General features: G+C 39.9%; 1 protein-coding gene across 1 annotated transcript in view; it reads right to left on the bottom strand.

Annotated features, from left to right (window-relative positions):
- DENND5A (DENN domain containing 5A) overlaps positions 1-18,061 on the bottom strand; it is a 101,113-nt gene that overhangs the window by 37,161 nt on the left and 45,891 nt on the right. The window contains exons 5-8 of the mRNA XM_045803870.2: positions 15,335-15,522; positions 5,473-5,790; positions 4,050-4,265; positions 3,315-3,549 (exon numbers count right to left, since the gene is read on the bottom strand). Of these exons, the coding sequence (XP_045659826.1) occupies positions 3,315-3,549; positions 4,050-4,265; positions 5,473-5,790; positions 15,335-15,522 (957 nt within the window). The remainder of the gene's footprint in view (positions 1-3,314; positions 3,550-4,049; positions 4,266-5,472; positions 5,791-15,334; positions 15,523-18,061) is intronic.

Here is an 18,061-nt window from a genome sequence, read left to right as displayed (position 1 = left end):
GATTTTATTTATTTATCTGTGAGAGAGAGAGACAGTGCACAAGCCGGGAGAGCGGCAGGCAGAGGGAGAAGCAGGCTCCCCGCTGAGGAGGGAGCCCGATACGGGACCCGATCCCAGGACCCCAGGACCCCAGGACCCCAGGATCCCAGGATCATGACCTGAGCAGAAGGTAGACACTTAACCGACTGAGCCACCCAGGTGTCCCCAGAAAAATATTTTCTTAAGATTTTATTTATTTATTTGAGAGAAAGACAGAGAGAGAGCATGAGTTGGGGGAAGGGCAGAGGAAGAGAGAGGACAAGCAGACTGCCCAACGAGCAGGGAACCCAGCTCGGGGCTCAATCCCAGGATCCTGAGATCATGACCTGAGCCGAAGTCAAACACTCAACTAACCGAGCCACCCAGGCACCCCTAAACTTCAAAAATTTTAAAGAATAAGGTAGGTCCCCTCCTGTGACCACGGTGAGCCCTGAAGGGTTCATACCCTGGCATGATCTGTGAGGGCCTGCCTGCAGGTTGGGAGGAGGAATGCATTCATGTGCACTTTGTTTCTCACCACACCTCAAGTCCTCATGTTTGTAGCACCTTTAGGTTGGTGTGAATCATGACCCAAGCCAGCCAATTAAAAAAAAAAAAAAAAATTTGTTTTAAAGAGTAAAAACAAAAAAAGCTGGTAACTCTCCTGGTATTTCCTAGAGTCGTATAAAAACATCTCAGCCTTTGGGCCTTGATGTTAGCCTAGGTCAAGTCACCTTCTCTCTTTGGGCCTCCCTCACTTCCTCCCGCCCGTACCTTCATTCAACAGAACTTATTCAGTGTCTAAAATGTGCCAGGTGCTATTCTAGGCCCTGCAGATACAATGGTGAATCAAAGGAACATCTTTATCTATAAAATTAGTGGGTAAGTAGAATTGATTGCCATCAGGATCCCTTTTGAATGCAGAATTTTAAAGGATCTCCAAAAAGATCTTTTTAGCCAATTCAACATAATAATAAAAATTAAAAAAAAAACATAAAAATTTTAAGCACAAAAAAGAAAAAAGAAAAGATCCTTTTAGTTATGTTTTTACCATTTTCCAATCAGATTGCTTCAAGAAGCTGAGGTGTGAGATGCGGTGAGGTGAATGAACTAGTCCTCCAGGCTAGGGATCTGAGACCAGCGGCAAGAACCCCGCTCTAGCATATTTGGAGTACATCTCTCTTGGGCATACCTAAAATATTGCCATTATTCCTAAGAGCAGAGCATAGAGTTGCTGAAGGGTCTGTGGCATCCATTTTTCTGAAATGAGCCATACAAATGAGGGTTAGCTGACCCTCCCACCAAATCCCAAACCCCACATTCTAACAAGCCCAAAAGACCATGTGCTCTGGCCACAGCTGAGACTACAATAATTCCAATCAGTATGCAGCAGCGTTTGGTGTTCAAAAAATGGATTACAGATGGGCTGCGAACTGATTGCCTAGACCCTTGTGGCAGATGGGCAAGGCCTCATGACTGGAGTTTCTAGCTTTATAGCCTCTAGCTATAAGCAAACTCCTCCGTTTATTTCAGTGAATCATATATTATCATTTTCAAGTGTAACACAACATGAAAAGATTGGGAAGTCCTGATTTAAACTGGGAGATGTTTCTCTAAACCGACACTCCTTAAAAAAAATTTCCACCAAACACCCCAGGACCAAAATCTTAGGCGCAGTTCAGGAATACAAAGCCTGATGTGTTCCAGGAGGCAAGCATGACTATGTTAGAGTAATTCACTTGCACAGGCAGCATGTCCTCAAGCCTTAGCCAAGAGGACTGTCACCTTAATGAAAAGCATGGAACAAGAGTTGAAAGGTAAAGAGAAAAGGCTAGAGAACATACGTTTGATGAAGATAGGACTTTGTCCAAACTGTCACCAGTTTTGGGGTGTCTGGGTGTCTCAGTCGGTGAAGTATCTGACTCTCAATTTTAGCTCAGGTCATTATCTCAGGGTCGTGAGACTGAGCCCCAAATCAGGCTCCATGCTCAGTGCAGAGCCTGCTTGTGATTCTTTCCCCCTGCCTCTCCCTCCCTCTCTGCTCTTCCCCACACTCACGTGCACGCACACGCACTCATTCTCTCTCACTCTCTCAAATAAATAAAATCTTAAAAAAAAAAAATGGTCACCAGTTTCATCTTCAAAACTTAGAAAAATGCCTGGCACATTCATTCACCCAGTAAATATCTATTGAACACTTACTGTATGTTGAATATGTAACAGGTATTATACAATTTGGTAAATGAATGAAAAAAATATGCAAAAAGGCTACAACAAGGACACTGAACAACCCACAAGGAAGCGAACACACTACTTAATCTGACACCTCAAATGAGACTGTTCTCTAGCTAAGCTGACCTAGACAGGGCCTCTGTGAACAAAAAGGTCTCTTCAGTCACACGTGAGAGCAAACAGCTTTTAACATCTATATGTGCTGGGCCGACGCTAGCAGATTACAGGCAAGAAAATGAGTAAAGAGTCTCCGCTCTTAAACTGTTCCCCAATAATGACAGCTCAAACGAATAGAGATTATAGAGAAGAGGCAAGAACAAAGCACCACAGGAGCACAGACGGGGAATCCACTGACTCAGCCTGAGGTCATCAGAGAAGGCTCCTCAGACAAAGAGACATTTCAGCCAAGTTTTTGTGGTCTGTCAAGTGCCTAATCATAACTCATTCCCCCCTTCTTTCTTGCTAATAGAGCCCCAATACTGTTCAGGGTGACATTACACCCAGTTCAATATTCGCTTTCACAGCCTCCCTTGCACTTAACGATGGTCATATAACACGGTCATGGCCTATCAGACAACAGAAGTTGTTTTCTGGGAAAGCTTTAGTTTTCTGATACAAAAGGGAAAATACCACTGGTATCACCTTCCCCTCTCTTGCCCTGAATGTGAACATAAAAAGCCTCTTGCAACCATGAGGCAACAAGTATGAATATAAAAGTGACTATGTTAAGGATAACTGAGTGAAAAGAAAGAATCTTAGTTCTTGATTACACTACTGAGCAACTGAGCCAACACCAAAACCACTAATTCTGAATTTCTTACTAATTTGAGAAAAATAACCCCCATCCATCTAACCCAAGCTGATTAAATTCTCTATTACTTGCAGCAGGACCCATTCCTAACTGACGCAGTGTGAAAGGAGAAGTTTGCCAGGCAAAAAAAGGGGAAGGCAATGGGAATAATCTATGCAAAAGCAGAAACAGGGAAAGAAGCTGGCATGTTTAGGAACAGGGACACCTCAGTGACATAATCCAAGAGGCACGTACAGCACCAAGAAGGCCTCACCTGCTTCATCCACAGTGGTACACTTCTGGTACATGGATGTGCGGAGAGTAGGTGTCCGAACATTCAACAGCCTGATCTTGTCCACTCGGGAATCAAATACCCGGAGCACAGGGTCTTTGTCATCATCATCATGACACATGATTTTGTTGTCGATGAAAGAAGCAAACATCTGGGTCTCTAGGAATCTTGAGAGGAAGGGCAGATATGGCTCAGGCTGGTCTGACAGAAAAGAGGCCTGGTGGGACCAAAAGAAAACAGTCATTGGCAGGGAAGAGGGAAGCAGGTATATCAGCCTTGACTAGCAAAGGCAACACACCCAAGGGATCCAGTAGGTTAATTTTTCTCTGAAGTTTCCTAGGTCTTTATGAAAAGCAAATAGCAAAATCTCTTCATCGCTTTTTAATGCTCATATAATTCCAGGTATCCTGAAACTTCGGCACACTAGCCCGAACTTACTCAGGTAACCTACTGTGGCAACCAAGCTCCCCAGAATCCGGTGCTCAACCTGCACGTGCACCTTCGCCTAAGACCGCTCTCTGACTCACCCGACAGTAATAACCAGCACTCCGTTCTAAAGCAAGACCTCACACTGCGTCAACATCACAAGACCTCACACTGCGTCAACATCTGCACTTGTTTCCAGCATGTAACGCAAGAAAGCTCATCTTCAGCTAAATCTTCAAGAGGGTCTGGCATGTTCTCATTCCTCACCACCTCCCCAGCAGCATTACTCACTTTATCAAAGTTTTGCATCTGCTCCCTGTTGGTAAACCAGGACTCCTTATCCTGGCTGGGCTGAATGACAAACACCTCATAGTCGGCAAACATCTGAGTGAAACGATTTGCAAAAACTTCACGGATCTGAATGTTTAGCTGGTAAATCCTGAGTTCTTCCTCATCACACTGAACTTTCAGATCCTTATTGTTGCTGGGGTCTTCACGCACTTCCAGCTACAAAAAAAGAAACAGTTGAAAATATAAGGTTTCTCTTTAATCCAAAAAAATGCCACTCGTCTGTCTCCTGCCCGCCCCCCCACAGTGGTCATTACTTCGCAGCAAATGGAGAAAAGAAACAAACAACAACATACCAACAACAAAGGGAAGGGGAAAAAAAGTAAGAAAGGAATTCTGACACGCAGAAGAGAAAAATGAGGGTGTCGGTACTTGCAGGTACCCAGGAACTCAACAATAGTAGAGATAAGGTCATTATGGGCAGAGATTCAGCAACAGAAGAAAAGCTGCTACTTATCTCAAGGGTCAGGGAAAGGAGGAAATCTGGAAAGTCAATGAGAAAATGATAACGCAAAGCAACAAAGTCAGACTCTGGCTCTCCCTTCACCTCTTTGATTTTCTCCCCCACATCACTGTTCTCATCTTTCTCCCTAAGAATTTCTCCTTACTGTGTCTGTTTTAACCTTTCTAAATATTTCTCTGCTCCTCTTTAGCCATGATTTTTTAAAAAATATCTGCTTTACTAATTAAATAGAACAGGAAAAATAAATGTTTCAGACTTTACTAAAAAAAAAAAATAGCCCAACAAAGTGATTAGCCCATTCTGCTTATATGTAATTTACAAAAATAACTTAACAGTGAGAATGGGGGAGGGTGAAGAGATGGGTAAAAAACTACAGAAAGCTGATAGTGTCATCAAAGTCAGGAGATGGAAAGCTAACTTCAGCCTGGAAAGAGCACAGGACTAGCATTCAGGAAGACCAGGATCTAGCCTCTACTCAGTCACCTAGTAGGCACTTAATTTCTCTAAGCCTTGCTTTCTTGAGTTATAAAACAGTGTTAACAATACCTGCCCTGCATGCTGTCAGCTGCCGTGAAACTCAAAGGGCAATGGATCTGGAAGAGGTCTGAATACAAAGATGACGACTGTCACCCCCAAGTCACTCTCCCGTGGTGCTCACAAAGGATGACAGCGGGTTCTTTTTGATGCCAGGTGAAAAGCTACCCAAATTTAGATTTAAATAGCATTTACTAAGATAACGTTTGCCAGAGCTGAATCCAGAGTCTCCCATCCAAGAGCATTCTTCCACTGCTCACATATAAGCCTTGCCCAGAACTAGGTGCTTTCTTATCTCACACTCTATTTCACCAGGACAGCCCCCTAGTACAGACCAAACCTGTCACAAATTTATATACAGCATCTCACCTTTTCCAGGCTCACCCCAGTCCTCTTGACCAAGGCCTGCAGCCGGGCAATAGTTTCATTCTCCTTGAGGAGCTCATAGGAATGCAAAGGGGAGCCTGCGATGTTCCCATTCCTCTTGTCAGAGACAAGCTCAGAGGCCCGGAGCCTCTTCAGCTTGGAGGCACTCTCGCTGCAATGCAGGTTCCCTTCAGGGGGAATGCCAAATGCCATGAGAATCTCAGAGACTTCCTGGACAAACTCCAACTTGTTGGGAAACTGAGGCAGGTCCTCTGGCAGCTCAATGAAGTGGTTGTCAATGTCCACAAAGCAGAGGTTAGCCTGGCAGTCAAAACAGGATGAGTGTAAACAACTCCAGAGCATTAGGAAGAAGGTTTAGAAAGGATAATGAACAAGAGAGAGAAGAGGAAATATCTGAAATTGGCATGTGTGAGATACGGTATAAACATGGGGTTCAAGAAGGAAACTGACCTGAGTTCTAATCTTCCCCTGCCACTTTCTAAGGAACGGTACTTAAAACTTTCTGATTCTGTCTCCTCAGTTATAAAATGCAAATAAAGAGATAAAAACACTTATCTTAGAGAGTGTTAAGGATTCTGTGATGACACAGATATTGAACACCTACCACAAAAGTCACACCTATAGCAAATGCTCATAAAACAGTCGCTGAATTCCTGAATTCTTACAGTAGTAAAGAAAACATCCGGAGTGAGTCAGAAAGTCTAGGTTCCAGATCTGACTCCAGCACTACCTCCCTATATGACCCCAGCATACCATTATCCCTTTTGAGCCTTAGTCCTAGTTTGTTAGATTTGGTGGTGGGTCTTAATTATTTCTGTGCTATGTTCTGGCTTTAAGGTTGCTTCTGAGAAGATGTGCGGAGACAGCACTCTCATACACTGCTGGTGAGGTAGGTAATATGGATTAACAAAGACCAACTTGGCAATATCTACCTACCCTTATTTTACAGACAAAACTGTTACAGAGAGGTTAACGAACTTGTTCAAAGTCACACAGCTAGTAAGTAGAACTGTGATTTGAACTGAGCTAGCCTGACTTCAGACATATGCTCAAGCTAACCCTCCACTCTTCTCCTTAGAGGTCCTACACATTTCTTGTTCACTTTAACTTAAATATTTTATAGTTCCTGTCCCTATGGTATTTCCTTGTAGCTATAAGTTAGAGAAGCCTTTTTAAAAAATATTTATCTTATAACCATAACCTGTCTAGCCAAGACAACTATCATTTCCTTCACTGCATTATTAAATGTTTAAGAGTGTTTGTTTAGGGGCGCCTGGGTGGCACAGCGGTTAAGCGTCTGCCTTCAGCTCAGGGCGTGATCCCGGCGTTCTGGGATTGAGTCCCACATCAGTCTCCTCCGCTATGAGCCTGCTTCTTCCTCTCCCACTCCCCCTGCTTGTGTTCCCTCTCTCTCTGGCTGTCTCTATCCTGTCGAATAAATAAATAAAATCTTTAAAAAAAAAAAAAAAAGAGTGTTTGTTTCAAGATGAAACCAGAGAGGGAGACAAACCATAAGAGACTCTTAATCTTAGGAAACAAACTGAGGGATGCTGGAGGGGAGGGGTGTGAGGGGATGGGGTAACTGGGTGATGGACATTGGAGAGACTATGTGTTGTAACGAGCACTGGATATAAGACTGATGAATCACAGACCTGTACCCCGAAACAAATAATACATTATATCTTACTTAAAAAAAAAAAAGTTTGAGAACTGATCTTAAAAAAAAAAGATCTGAAATTTGCTGAATGAATTAAACATAACACAGAAATTTTTTTAAAAAGTGTTTCTGTTTTATGTCCTTCAACAGATGAATGGATAAAGAACATGTGAGATAGACAGATAGACAGACGCACACACACACATATAAGTACATATATATATGTGTGTGTGTGTGTGCGTATATACATAATGGAATATTACTCAGCCAACAAAAAGAATGAAAACTTGCCATTTGCAATGACATGGATGGAACTAGAAGGTATTATACTAAGTGAAATAAGTCAGTCAAAGAAAGACAAATACTGTGATTTCACTCATGTGGAATTTAAGAAACAAAACAGATGAACAATAGGGGAAAAAGAAAATAAGAAAAAAAGAAAAAGAAAATAAGACAAAAACAGAGAGGGAGAGCACAAGAGACTCCTAATTCAAGGAAACAAACTGAGGGCTCCTGGAGGGGAGATGGGTTGGGGGAGATAGGGTAATTGGGTGATGGGCATTAAGGAGGACACGTGATGTGATGAGCACTGGGTGTTATATGCAATTGATGAATCACTAAATTCTACCTCTGAAACTTAAAAAAAAAAGTGTTTCTGTTTTGTTCATATAACAGAAATGATAATATTACCTATGTCATAAATTTGAGGATTATGAGACAATAAATGTTGAGGATTTATGTGCCAGGCCCATATTACTAACCAATGGTAATTAACATTGTTATTATCACTGTGGAAGATAAAACTTCAATAAATGGTTATCATATATAACAATATTATTAGATAGGAAAATTTCACATTGAAAAGATGCTGATAATCCCCCTACTTATTTGTAAATTTAATGTCAATTTTTTTCAAAATTCCAGAGAGTTTTTGAAGGGAGTGTCTGATGAATTAATTCTGAATCTTGCCTGAAAGAATAAAATAGCCAAAAAAATTCTGAGAAAACACTTGCCTTACTGGATTCTAATATAAACATAAAATAATCTGTTGGAAAACAAGAGTCTTGAACAGACCCATGTATGTGGATGGATCATTCAATAACTGTTTTCGGGACAAATGGCTATACATTTAGAAATGTTAAAATAGAATACCACAAATGAATTTGAGATAGACTCAAGATTTAAATACAAAAAATAAAGCCACTCTATTTTCTTAAAAAGAGTATCTTTCAGAGATCGATACTGAATATATTTGAATAACACAATACTGCTGTGTGAGATTTGTTTCAAAATAATCCAGCAGGGTGAGTGGGGAGAGGGAGGTCAATACGGAAAGAAGGGCACAGAATGATGGATGCTAGTCTCTTTACTCTGACATGCATTCGTGTTTTCCATAACAAAAAGTTAAAAAAGTTAAATAAACCCACAGAAGCAGTAACAAACTATAAAAGATTACTGCTCTATCTTAAGGTAGAGTTGGGCTTTCTAAACTTTATTCAAGGCTAAAAACCATAAAGGTAAATACTGCCATAAAAAAATTAAAAGATAATCTAGGAAACAGTAATTATCATACATAACACAAGGTTAACAGCCAAAGAAATCACTGAAACAAAAATAAATCACCCAACTGAGAAATGGGAACTCGTTACAGAAGGCAAACACAGAAGAACTTTCAGTTAATTAACTTCAAATATATGAAAAGATGGGGGTGCTTGGGTGGCTCAGTCAGTTAAGCAGCTAACTCTTGATTTTGGCTCAGGTCATGATCTCAGGGTCCTGGGACAGAGCCCTGCATCAGGATCCATGATTTAGCGGGGAGTCTGCTTGAGGATGCTCTCTCTCCCTCTCCCTCTGCCCCTCCCCTTCCCACTCCCACTCTCTCTCTCAAATAAAGTTTTACATATACACACATATACAGTTCTTCGATTTTGCTAATAATCCAAGAAATACAGACAAAGTATTTTTTACCTACTGGGTTGGCAAAGATCTACAAGATTTATAAAGTCCAATGCTGGCCAAATCACTAGAAAACAAACATCTCATACACTCTTATTAGGAATGGAAACTGAACACTTTCTGGGGACAATCTTAATGACATTTTTTCCTGAGAAACCAAAAACTAGAACATTGCCAATACTTTACCTACCTATACACTCTTCCCCAATCCCACCCTCCAATCTACACATTCCCATCCCCAGGTAACCACGATCCAGAATTCTCTATTTATTATCTTTTTGCCCTTTGTTTTACAATTTAGCACATATATATGCCTTTAAGTGTTTGCTTGTTTTTTAAAATTTATGAAAGGATTACCATTCCTTAAGCAGTGCTGTGCTACTACTTTTCTTCACTCAACTTGACATTACTAAGATTCAGCCATTTTCTTATAGGTAGCTATATGATGTTCATTTTCATTCTTGTATAATATTCCACTGTGTGGATGTAGCACAATTTATTATCAATTCTCCCATTAAAGGGCATTTAAGTTCTTTCCTGTTATTGCTTTTACATTTTTACATGTTTTCTTGGACATGTGTGCAAGATCTTCTCCTAGGAGTGGAACTGCTGTGTTCTAAGCTATGCAAATGTTCAACTTTATAAAATAATGCCTAGCTGTGTCCAAACTAGTTATAACAATTTACACTTTCACCAGCAATCTATTGAGCCTACCAAAATTTGGTATCATTAGATTTCTTAATTTTGCCACTGAAACAGGTGCATTTAATTTATATTTGGTTGCTAGTGAAAAAAATGTGCATTTTTTGTGCAATACTTATTCACATCTTTAGCCCATTTTTCTACTGGGCTGCTTATCATCTTACTGGTTTGTACAAGTTCTTTACAATCTCCTGATGCTAATTCTTGGTAGGTTATACGTGTTACATATCTTCTAGTTTTTATCGTATCCTTTCATTTTCAGATGTCTTTCTCGTAATTTAAAAAATCAAATATATACTCTGGTTTCTCTTCAGACCACATAAATGTTTCGCCTTTTACTAAAAAACCAAATTTACCAATTTTTTATTTTAGGGATAGTGTTTTCTGTATCTTGTTTACAACGTCCCTACCCAGAGGTCAGAAATGTACTTATTAATATTATCTTTAGAAGAGTTAATTTTTGCTCTTGATGTTTATAACTTCTTAACCCATCTCAAGTTGATTTTATTATGGTGGAAGGTAGGGATCCTTTTACTTTTTTCCCTTTTGGACAAACAATTTTCTAGCTCCATTATTAAACAGTCCCTCCTTTAGGATGGTACCTCTGTTGTATATCAAAGCGTTGATCCACTGATCCTTCTATTTTTCCCCGTACCAATAAGTCTTGCAGTCTAAAAGAAGAGGTGGGAGGATGACGTAAGTCTAGCTAAATAGAACCATTCCACAAACTCTCAATCTATTAAAACTGCATGCTTTAAGACGTCCATGCATGCATTCATTCAATAAACACCTGCTGGGTGCATAAACTATTCCACCTACCAATCCACAGTCAAAAAAGGGAACTTTCCCATATCTAAGACACAAAGATTAAAAGAAGAATAGCTTTAAAATCCACTACTTTCTGGATTCAAAGGGGCACCTGTACCCCAATGTTTACAGCAGCAATGTCCACAACAGCCAAACTATGGAAAAAGCCCAAATGTCCATCAACAGATGACTGGATAAAGAAGATGTGGTATATACACACAAAGGAATACTACTTAGCCATCAAAAAAAATGAAATCTTGCCATTTGCACAAATGTGGATGGAACTAGAGAAGAAGGGGCAAGAGAAGAAAAAATAAAACGAAATCAGAGAGGAAGACCAACCATAAAAGACTCTTAATCATAGGAAACAAAGTGAGGGCTGCTGGAGGGGAGGATGGTGGGAGGGTGGGGTAGCGGGTGATGGACATTAAGGAGGGCACGTGATGTAATGAGCACTAGGTGTGATATAAGACTGAAGAATCACAGACCTGTACCTCTGAAACCAATAATACATTATATGTTAATTAACTGAATTTAAATTTTTAAAAAATGAAAAAAAAATTCACTTTCTGGAGTTCTCCACTGGATAACAAGTTTAAGCCTTGACTGGAAAAAAGGCCAACAAATGTTTAACACCTAAAAATAGGCTTTTTGTTTGTCCCTTTAAGATTTTAAAATTATAAATGCTTTCATATCAAGCCATTAAAAAAGGTAGTAAAGACAACTAAATCTAGTCATGAAGATCACCTACCTCATCAGCCCTGTCCATACAGCTAACAGAACAAAGCTGTGGGACCCTCCAAAGGCACACAGTGCAATCATTTACCCCACTGGTTCTCCTCTCTTTGTAGAAAAAAAGCAGTTTGTCCAATTGGAAACACAGAGGCATCTAAAAATAACTGCATCCACTCAACAATGCTTGGTTGGCTTTTCTCCCACTGATGTGAGCCAAATATAGAATGTCTGTAAAGAATTTTATGAACTCCAAATGCTATGTCCACGTATTGTAGATACACTCCTGGTGGGAGGTAGCTAGAGGAGAGAATGCAGCTCAGGCACACATCAGAGATGGGCTAGATTAAGACAGGAGCCTCTGAGTAGATACCACTAGCCATTCTTTACAGAGTTGGGCTGAAGGAGGTAGGGATGAGAAGGCAAAGTGAAACAGGAGGTCACTCAAACACTAAGCTCAAACAATAGCCTCACACTGCTTTCTCCTACAGGCTGAGAGGTCTGGCAAACAGAAGCAACTTGCAAGCCCACCTCAAACTCCTCATGCACCCCTTTCCTCAGCTAAGAGGCCAACTCCTGCAAAACAGCCTGGGGGACAAAAAGTAGCCTAGAAGAGGCATTGAACCCACATGATCAGTTTTCCTCTTTTCACCTCCTGCCTTGTTGGGAGAGGCCATGGGAAGACTTAGCTACTCTGGGACAGTAACCACATGGATCCCCAAAATCCTGAAAAGTCTTCCAAATTTTTTCCTGCAGGAGGTCACAATGCCCCTTCCCAGAGCTTCAGTTCCTAATACCAAATTACAGCCAGCTTCACCCCTAGTCTAGCTCCATGTTATTCAATGAAGGGGAGCTCAACGCATACGTTATTGGGAAAAGCTATTGAAGGAATATCTTGAGAAAGGAGAAAAAACAGTAGGAAAGACAGACAGACCCAAGAAAGAAAGAAGTAACACCCTCTTCTTTACTCTAATATCCTCTGCCTGCTTCCCCTGACATAGCTGTGGACAAACTGCCCCCTTCCTGGACTCACACAATGAAACCCAAAAGAGAAGCACAGGACAAAGAATGCCTCACAAAGGCAGCTCAGCACTTTCCCTTGCTCAGGGACAGCTGAGCTCGTGTGTTGGTATAAAAAGGAACAAAGGGCTTTTTCACAGACTTCTGATGCCCCAAGATGGGGCAGCAACTGATGAATTCAGATTTAGAGATCTAAGAAATGTACAGTCTTCATCCCTCTGGGGAAAGTCCCTTTTATAAGTCAAGCTTGCCCCATGAGCCTGATGACGCACCGTTGCGCAGGCCCAGGTGAATTTCCCCAGTTCTGCCTCAAACCTCCTTCTAGCAGCGTAAAGATACCACAGGATGTCCACCAAAATGTTAAAAGTCGTTATCTCTGAGTAGTAAAATCCGAAGTCATTTTTACTTTATTTTTATGCTTTTGTGCACTGGTATAATTTTTTACTAGAAACACGTATCACTTATGGGACACCTGGCTGGCTTGACTGGTAGCACATGGACCCTTGATTTCGGGGTTGTAAGCTTGAGTCCCATGTTCGGTATGGAGAGTACCTAAAACTAAAATCTTAAAAAAAAAAGTATATATATACAAAATTTGTGAGACATCCCAAAGTTGTCTTTCAGAGATATTTTTAGTCTTTCGTTATGCATACCTTTCAGGGCGCTTTATTCCTTGAGAAAAGTTCTCCCCAGTCTAAAGTTCCCCAGAGGGACGACACAGGCTCAGGTATTCTACAGGTTCTCTGCTAAAAATCAAGGTAAATATCCAGCTATGAAACAACCTGCACAAATATGTGACCTTCAAAAGGACAGTCTGGATGAAGTGGGACTCCGAAACCCTAGAATTACTTATTAAGTATGTACAGGTATTCATTGTCACCTCTCCTTCCCAAGCAGACCACAGGGAGACGCAAAGGATGTAGCAACAATGGAGAATATTATAAAAGTGGAGACCCCAAGAACCAGGACAGAGTGAACTTTTGGATTCCTCAAACAACCCTTGGTTTCTCAAACAGTTTCACTGAGTCCCCCATTAAGAAAACTGCTGGTCTCTTAGCAGCCTCTTCATACACCCACATACATGAGGCACCCAAAGAACGATGCTGAGGGATCCTACAGGGAACAGAGCTTGCCCCAAATATAAGCAAGCTGATGCTAAAGATGAAAATAAAACCGAGAAAACTGGCTTCTTGCCTGGTGACCTACTTACTACACTGGTACGTAGCATTCCTCTTTAGCTCTCCACCTTCACCCATTTTTTGTTGTTATTCTTGTTTTGACTTTACAAAATGATAGATTTATTCTGAAGAGGTATCAATTTAAATATGCATGTTTCCATTTTCCAAACTTTGCTATGTACTCCTCATGTATATTTATCAGTAAAACAAACATATATAAAAATCCAATACCCCAACTCAATGATTTTCTCCATCACTTAGATCTCTTCTTCCTTAATCAATCTTGTCCCACTCCAAACAACACAAAGGTCTATAAAATCAAAGCAGCAAAAGCGGTAAGACAGGGAAGAAGCTAAAAGGAGGACATTTTGCTTCTAAAACCAAAGGAGAAAGAAAAAGTAGAGATGCATCTGACTATAATGTAAATATTACGAGTGTGACCTAATAATCAGGGTTTCATCAAGGATGCTGCCGAGACATGCCCAATAATATGAGGCTCAGATCCAATTACATGAGACCGTGCTCCTCTTTGGAGGTTTCCTTACTAATATTAGTTATGCAAAAATCTCCTCCAAAAACATTTTGGTGGAGGGAGGAAACAGAGCCATGTAACACCAGTGTACGTATACTCCAAAATCTTGTTCTGAATTTCTAATGACTAAGAAATTCAGAATATGAAAACCCCTTCTCCCAAGTGGTTTCATACCAGCCACAAAATGAGATAAAAAGGTAGACCGGTTCTTTGAGTAATTCTAGAAAAATAAAAAATAATCTTATTTTAATCGTGCTTTAAATCTGCTTTAGAATGAAGCAGGAAATAAATAAATATATTTTTAATCAATTCTTTTGGTATATGAAATAAGAGGAAAGAGGAGCAGGCCATCTTCACAGCAAAAGAGGAAAAGCATTCTCTCAAGGTCTTCCTTATCTTGAACAAGGAAAATTTTCAGCTGGCTCAGCACCACAAAAATCACTATGATCAGGTCAACGTTTACAGATACACTTGGCCTATAAAAGAAACCCACAGATTTATTAATACTTGGTCTGAGTAATGAAGTGATTATGAAATTATGTTATGTGGGATTTCCTTAAAATAACAGGGGGTAGGAGGTATAAAAGTAAAATTCAATTTAACATGTATGATAACTGTTGAAGATGGGTGCTGAGAACACAGGAATTCATTATGCTACTCTTTTGTGTGTATTTCGAGTTTTACAGAATGAAACGATTTTTTCTTTCTTTCTTTCTTTCTTTCTTTCTTTCTTTCTTTCTTTCTTTCTTTCTTTCTTTTCTTTCTTTCTTTCTCTCTCTCTCTTTCTTTCTCTCTCTCTCTTTCTTTCTTTTTAAGTAGGCTCCATGCCCAGCACAGAGTCCAATGCAGGGGCTTGAACTCAGGACCCTGAGATCAAGACCTGAGCTGAAATCAAAAGTTGGAGGCCTAACCAACAGAGCCACTCAAGTGCCCCTAAAAAGATCTCCTAATAAATGTCTTGAAGAGTACGTAAAATACAATGCTTGAAAAACTGCATATGGAAAAGGAAATTCACGATAGTATAAACACAGATGTTACAATGTATGCAATGTCAGATAATAGAGATGACAAATGTTCCCGCAATGACTTAAACTAAGCTAAATGTTCATTGTTTTTACATTTTTTCCTGGAAAGTTATTTATGTTCCTCAAAAGAAAATAAACTTTGTGACACCACCCTAGCCTCATCCCAAAGCCATTCTCTTTCCAATCCTAGACTGGGGCCAGGGGCGCCAGCGCCCAAGCTCCGCATTCCTCTCACCTCTTGAGGCAGCTCCAGCTTTGACCGGTCATCCAGGCCATTGGAATGCAAGCCCATCAGGTATGGAACAGGAGCATCTAAGAAATGTAGGAGAGAAGCCGGGAGAATAGGGACATAGACATGCTGCCACTGGAAAGGAAACATGAGAGCTGTAATTGTCTCCGCCACAGTCATCAATCTCTGGTAATCTAGGTTAAAAAACAAAACAAAACAAAAAAACACATACAAACCAGTCAAAAACAAAGCACTTGCTTGTCAAATAGTAAGTTAAAACCTTCAATACAATTTCACATTTAGAAAGGCTCAGAATAAACCTCAGCAAGGGTATGCTCAGAATGTGATTCCCTTATGGGTATCAGAAAGACAACCCTGAGACCTCAGTGGACCACAAGCTGAAATATACCCACATACATGTTCTTGCTGGTAATAAAATTTACTATGGAAATATAGTAGAAATCCTAAATGGCACCTTGCTCCAAATACTAAACAGAATGTTAAGTAGCTTCTCTGAAGTAGAAAGGGGTTGGGGAACCACAACAACAACAACAAAAGGAACAGTGGCCTGGGTCTTCATTCAGCATGGAAGCTCTTCTACCACTCAGATATATCAGCATTCTATTAGGAACTAACAGGAGCTCTGCCTTCAAGATCAAGACCAAAGAACCACAAAGCATGCAGAGCTGGTTTTCCACCAGTCAAGTCTGTCCTCCACCTGGAACTTTTCCTCAATGAGAACAGCACAAATGTGTTACTTTAATACTTGAATAAAAAGCTTCCTGAGAATTTGAAAGACTAAGATTGACTTTCATGCTTCAAAACTCTTATTTTAGGTCAGAGATCTTAGTCTGGAAGGGAAGGCTTTGTGTTCAAAGTTTAGCTTTACTTTTAGAACACAATTTCTAGACCCATTTTATAGTTAAAAAAAAAGTAATAAATACATTGGCAAAGCCAATAAAATGGACTGGTTAAAAGTAAAATTTTAAAAGTTACTATTTACAAAAAAAAAATTACTATTCACAAATGGTATAATGGTTTCAGGCATTTAAGGACAAAGGCACATAAATTTTAAAATCATATGACTAATATCCTCTGGAATGGCTGATTTCAAATGAGCTTTCTCATAAGGGTTAAAGTGGTTTCACGTACTAAAAATCCACCCCATCATTTAAACAAATAATAGCTTGGTTCAAAAAGGAGTTATAAGTAACAGAAAGGTTTCCCCACAATGAGGAAGGTTGAGTAAAAAAGTGAGCAAAAACTGATATGTATCAACTAGGTAGAAGTTTAGCAAAGTATCCCATATTTGCTCACTAATCATGCTTTGAAAGTTGCCTACCTTACTACTGGCTAAGCAAAGAATAAGGAAAATATATAGAAATTAATGACTAAAACTCCATCATCTCAAACTTGATTTTAAGGGCACTACAGGAAAATGCCTCATATGCTTCTTTGAGGAAACTAAGGAACGTGACAGATAAGTGATATGACCAATTAATGCCTAAAAGTGAACTCTGAGATTGATCATCAATTAAAACAAACAAACAAAAAACTGGTTTAGCAGAAGGACAAAAGAATATGAGCTTCTCATATTCACTAAAGATCAAGGCAAACTAATAAGAGTTCAAGGAGAGAGTCTATCTCATTTTTCATTGTGCCTACACAAAGCAACGTCATTCCTACATTAAAAACTATGTAGTGAAGATTCTCAACCATCACTCAAGCAACAACAAAAACATTTCCCAAATTACAAAAAAAAAAAAAGAAAAGCAATCTTTGGAGTTAGGTTTTATATACATAAATAATTTCAGAAAAAGTATTTAGTCCCACATGAAAGTAAACGACGAACAAAATGTATGCCATTGCAAGCTCCGCCTTCAGCCTCTTCTGTGATACCTCAATTCCGTGGGATGCCCACACGACTTTGCTTTTTAATCTTTCTGCTGAAATTCTTCTGCTCGATGACATTCCAACAACCATTATTAAGAAGAATTCTAACCCGGGAGGCTGAGTCAGTTAAGCAGCCAGCTCTTGATTTCAGCTCAGGTCATGATCTCAGGATCCTGAGATCAGGCCCCTAGTGAAACGGAACCTTGCATCAGGCTCCACTTAGCAGGGAATCTGCTTGAGATTCTCGCAGTCTCCCTCCCCCCACTCACACGTGTGCTCTCTCTGCCTCTCAAATAAATAAAACCTTTAAAAAAGAAAAAAAGAAAAATTCTAATGATTCTCCAGATTAGACTTTAATTCTTCTATTTTTCTACATATGAATGTCTGCAAATAATCTACTCAAGAGCAATAATCTTGAGAATCTCAGTCATCTTAAGAATTTATTTTAAAATTCAAAATTAAGATGAATCAAAAGAATGCAAAAGCATGGGAGAAAACCTTCAAGGGATATGTAAAGCTAAAGGTGTAGTCTTTCTATGTCCCAACACTGGGACATGATATTTTGAATAAATATTACACCAAAATATCCATCCCCATCTTCAGTGTGTACACACACCTACACACACACACACACACACACACGCACACCCCGCTGCTGGATTTAAAGGGGGGGAGGCAGGCAGGAGTACCAGAGGCCTTTTCAATCACGAGAAAACCAAAAGACTTCCTCCTTCCTTTGCCCAAAGTCAATAAAGCAGGTGCTTTATTCGGCTGGCATTCCTGGCATGTCTGCTCAGGGACAGTAACATTTCACAGAAGGCCAACAGACAGTTTGAGTAA

This window comes from Ursus americanus, chromosome 16 (assembly GCF_024610735.1).
Source record: "Ursus americanus isolate L20-20 chromosome 16, mUrsAme1.1.p, whole genome shotgun sequence".
In the NCBI taxonomy this organism is placed as follows: domain Eukaryota; kingdom Metazoa; phylum Chordata; class Mammalia; order Carnivora; family Ursidae; genus Ursus; species Ursus americanus.
The sequence above is the reverse complement of the archived record's forward strand: the minus strand, read 5'-3'. Positions and strand labels throughout refer to the sequence as shown.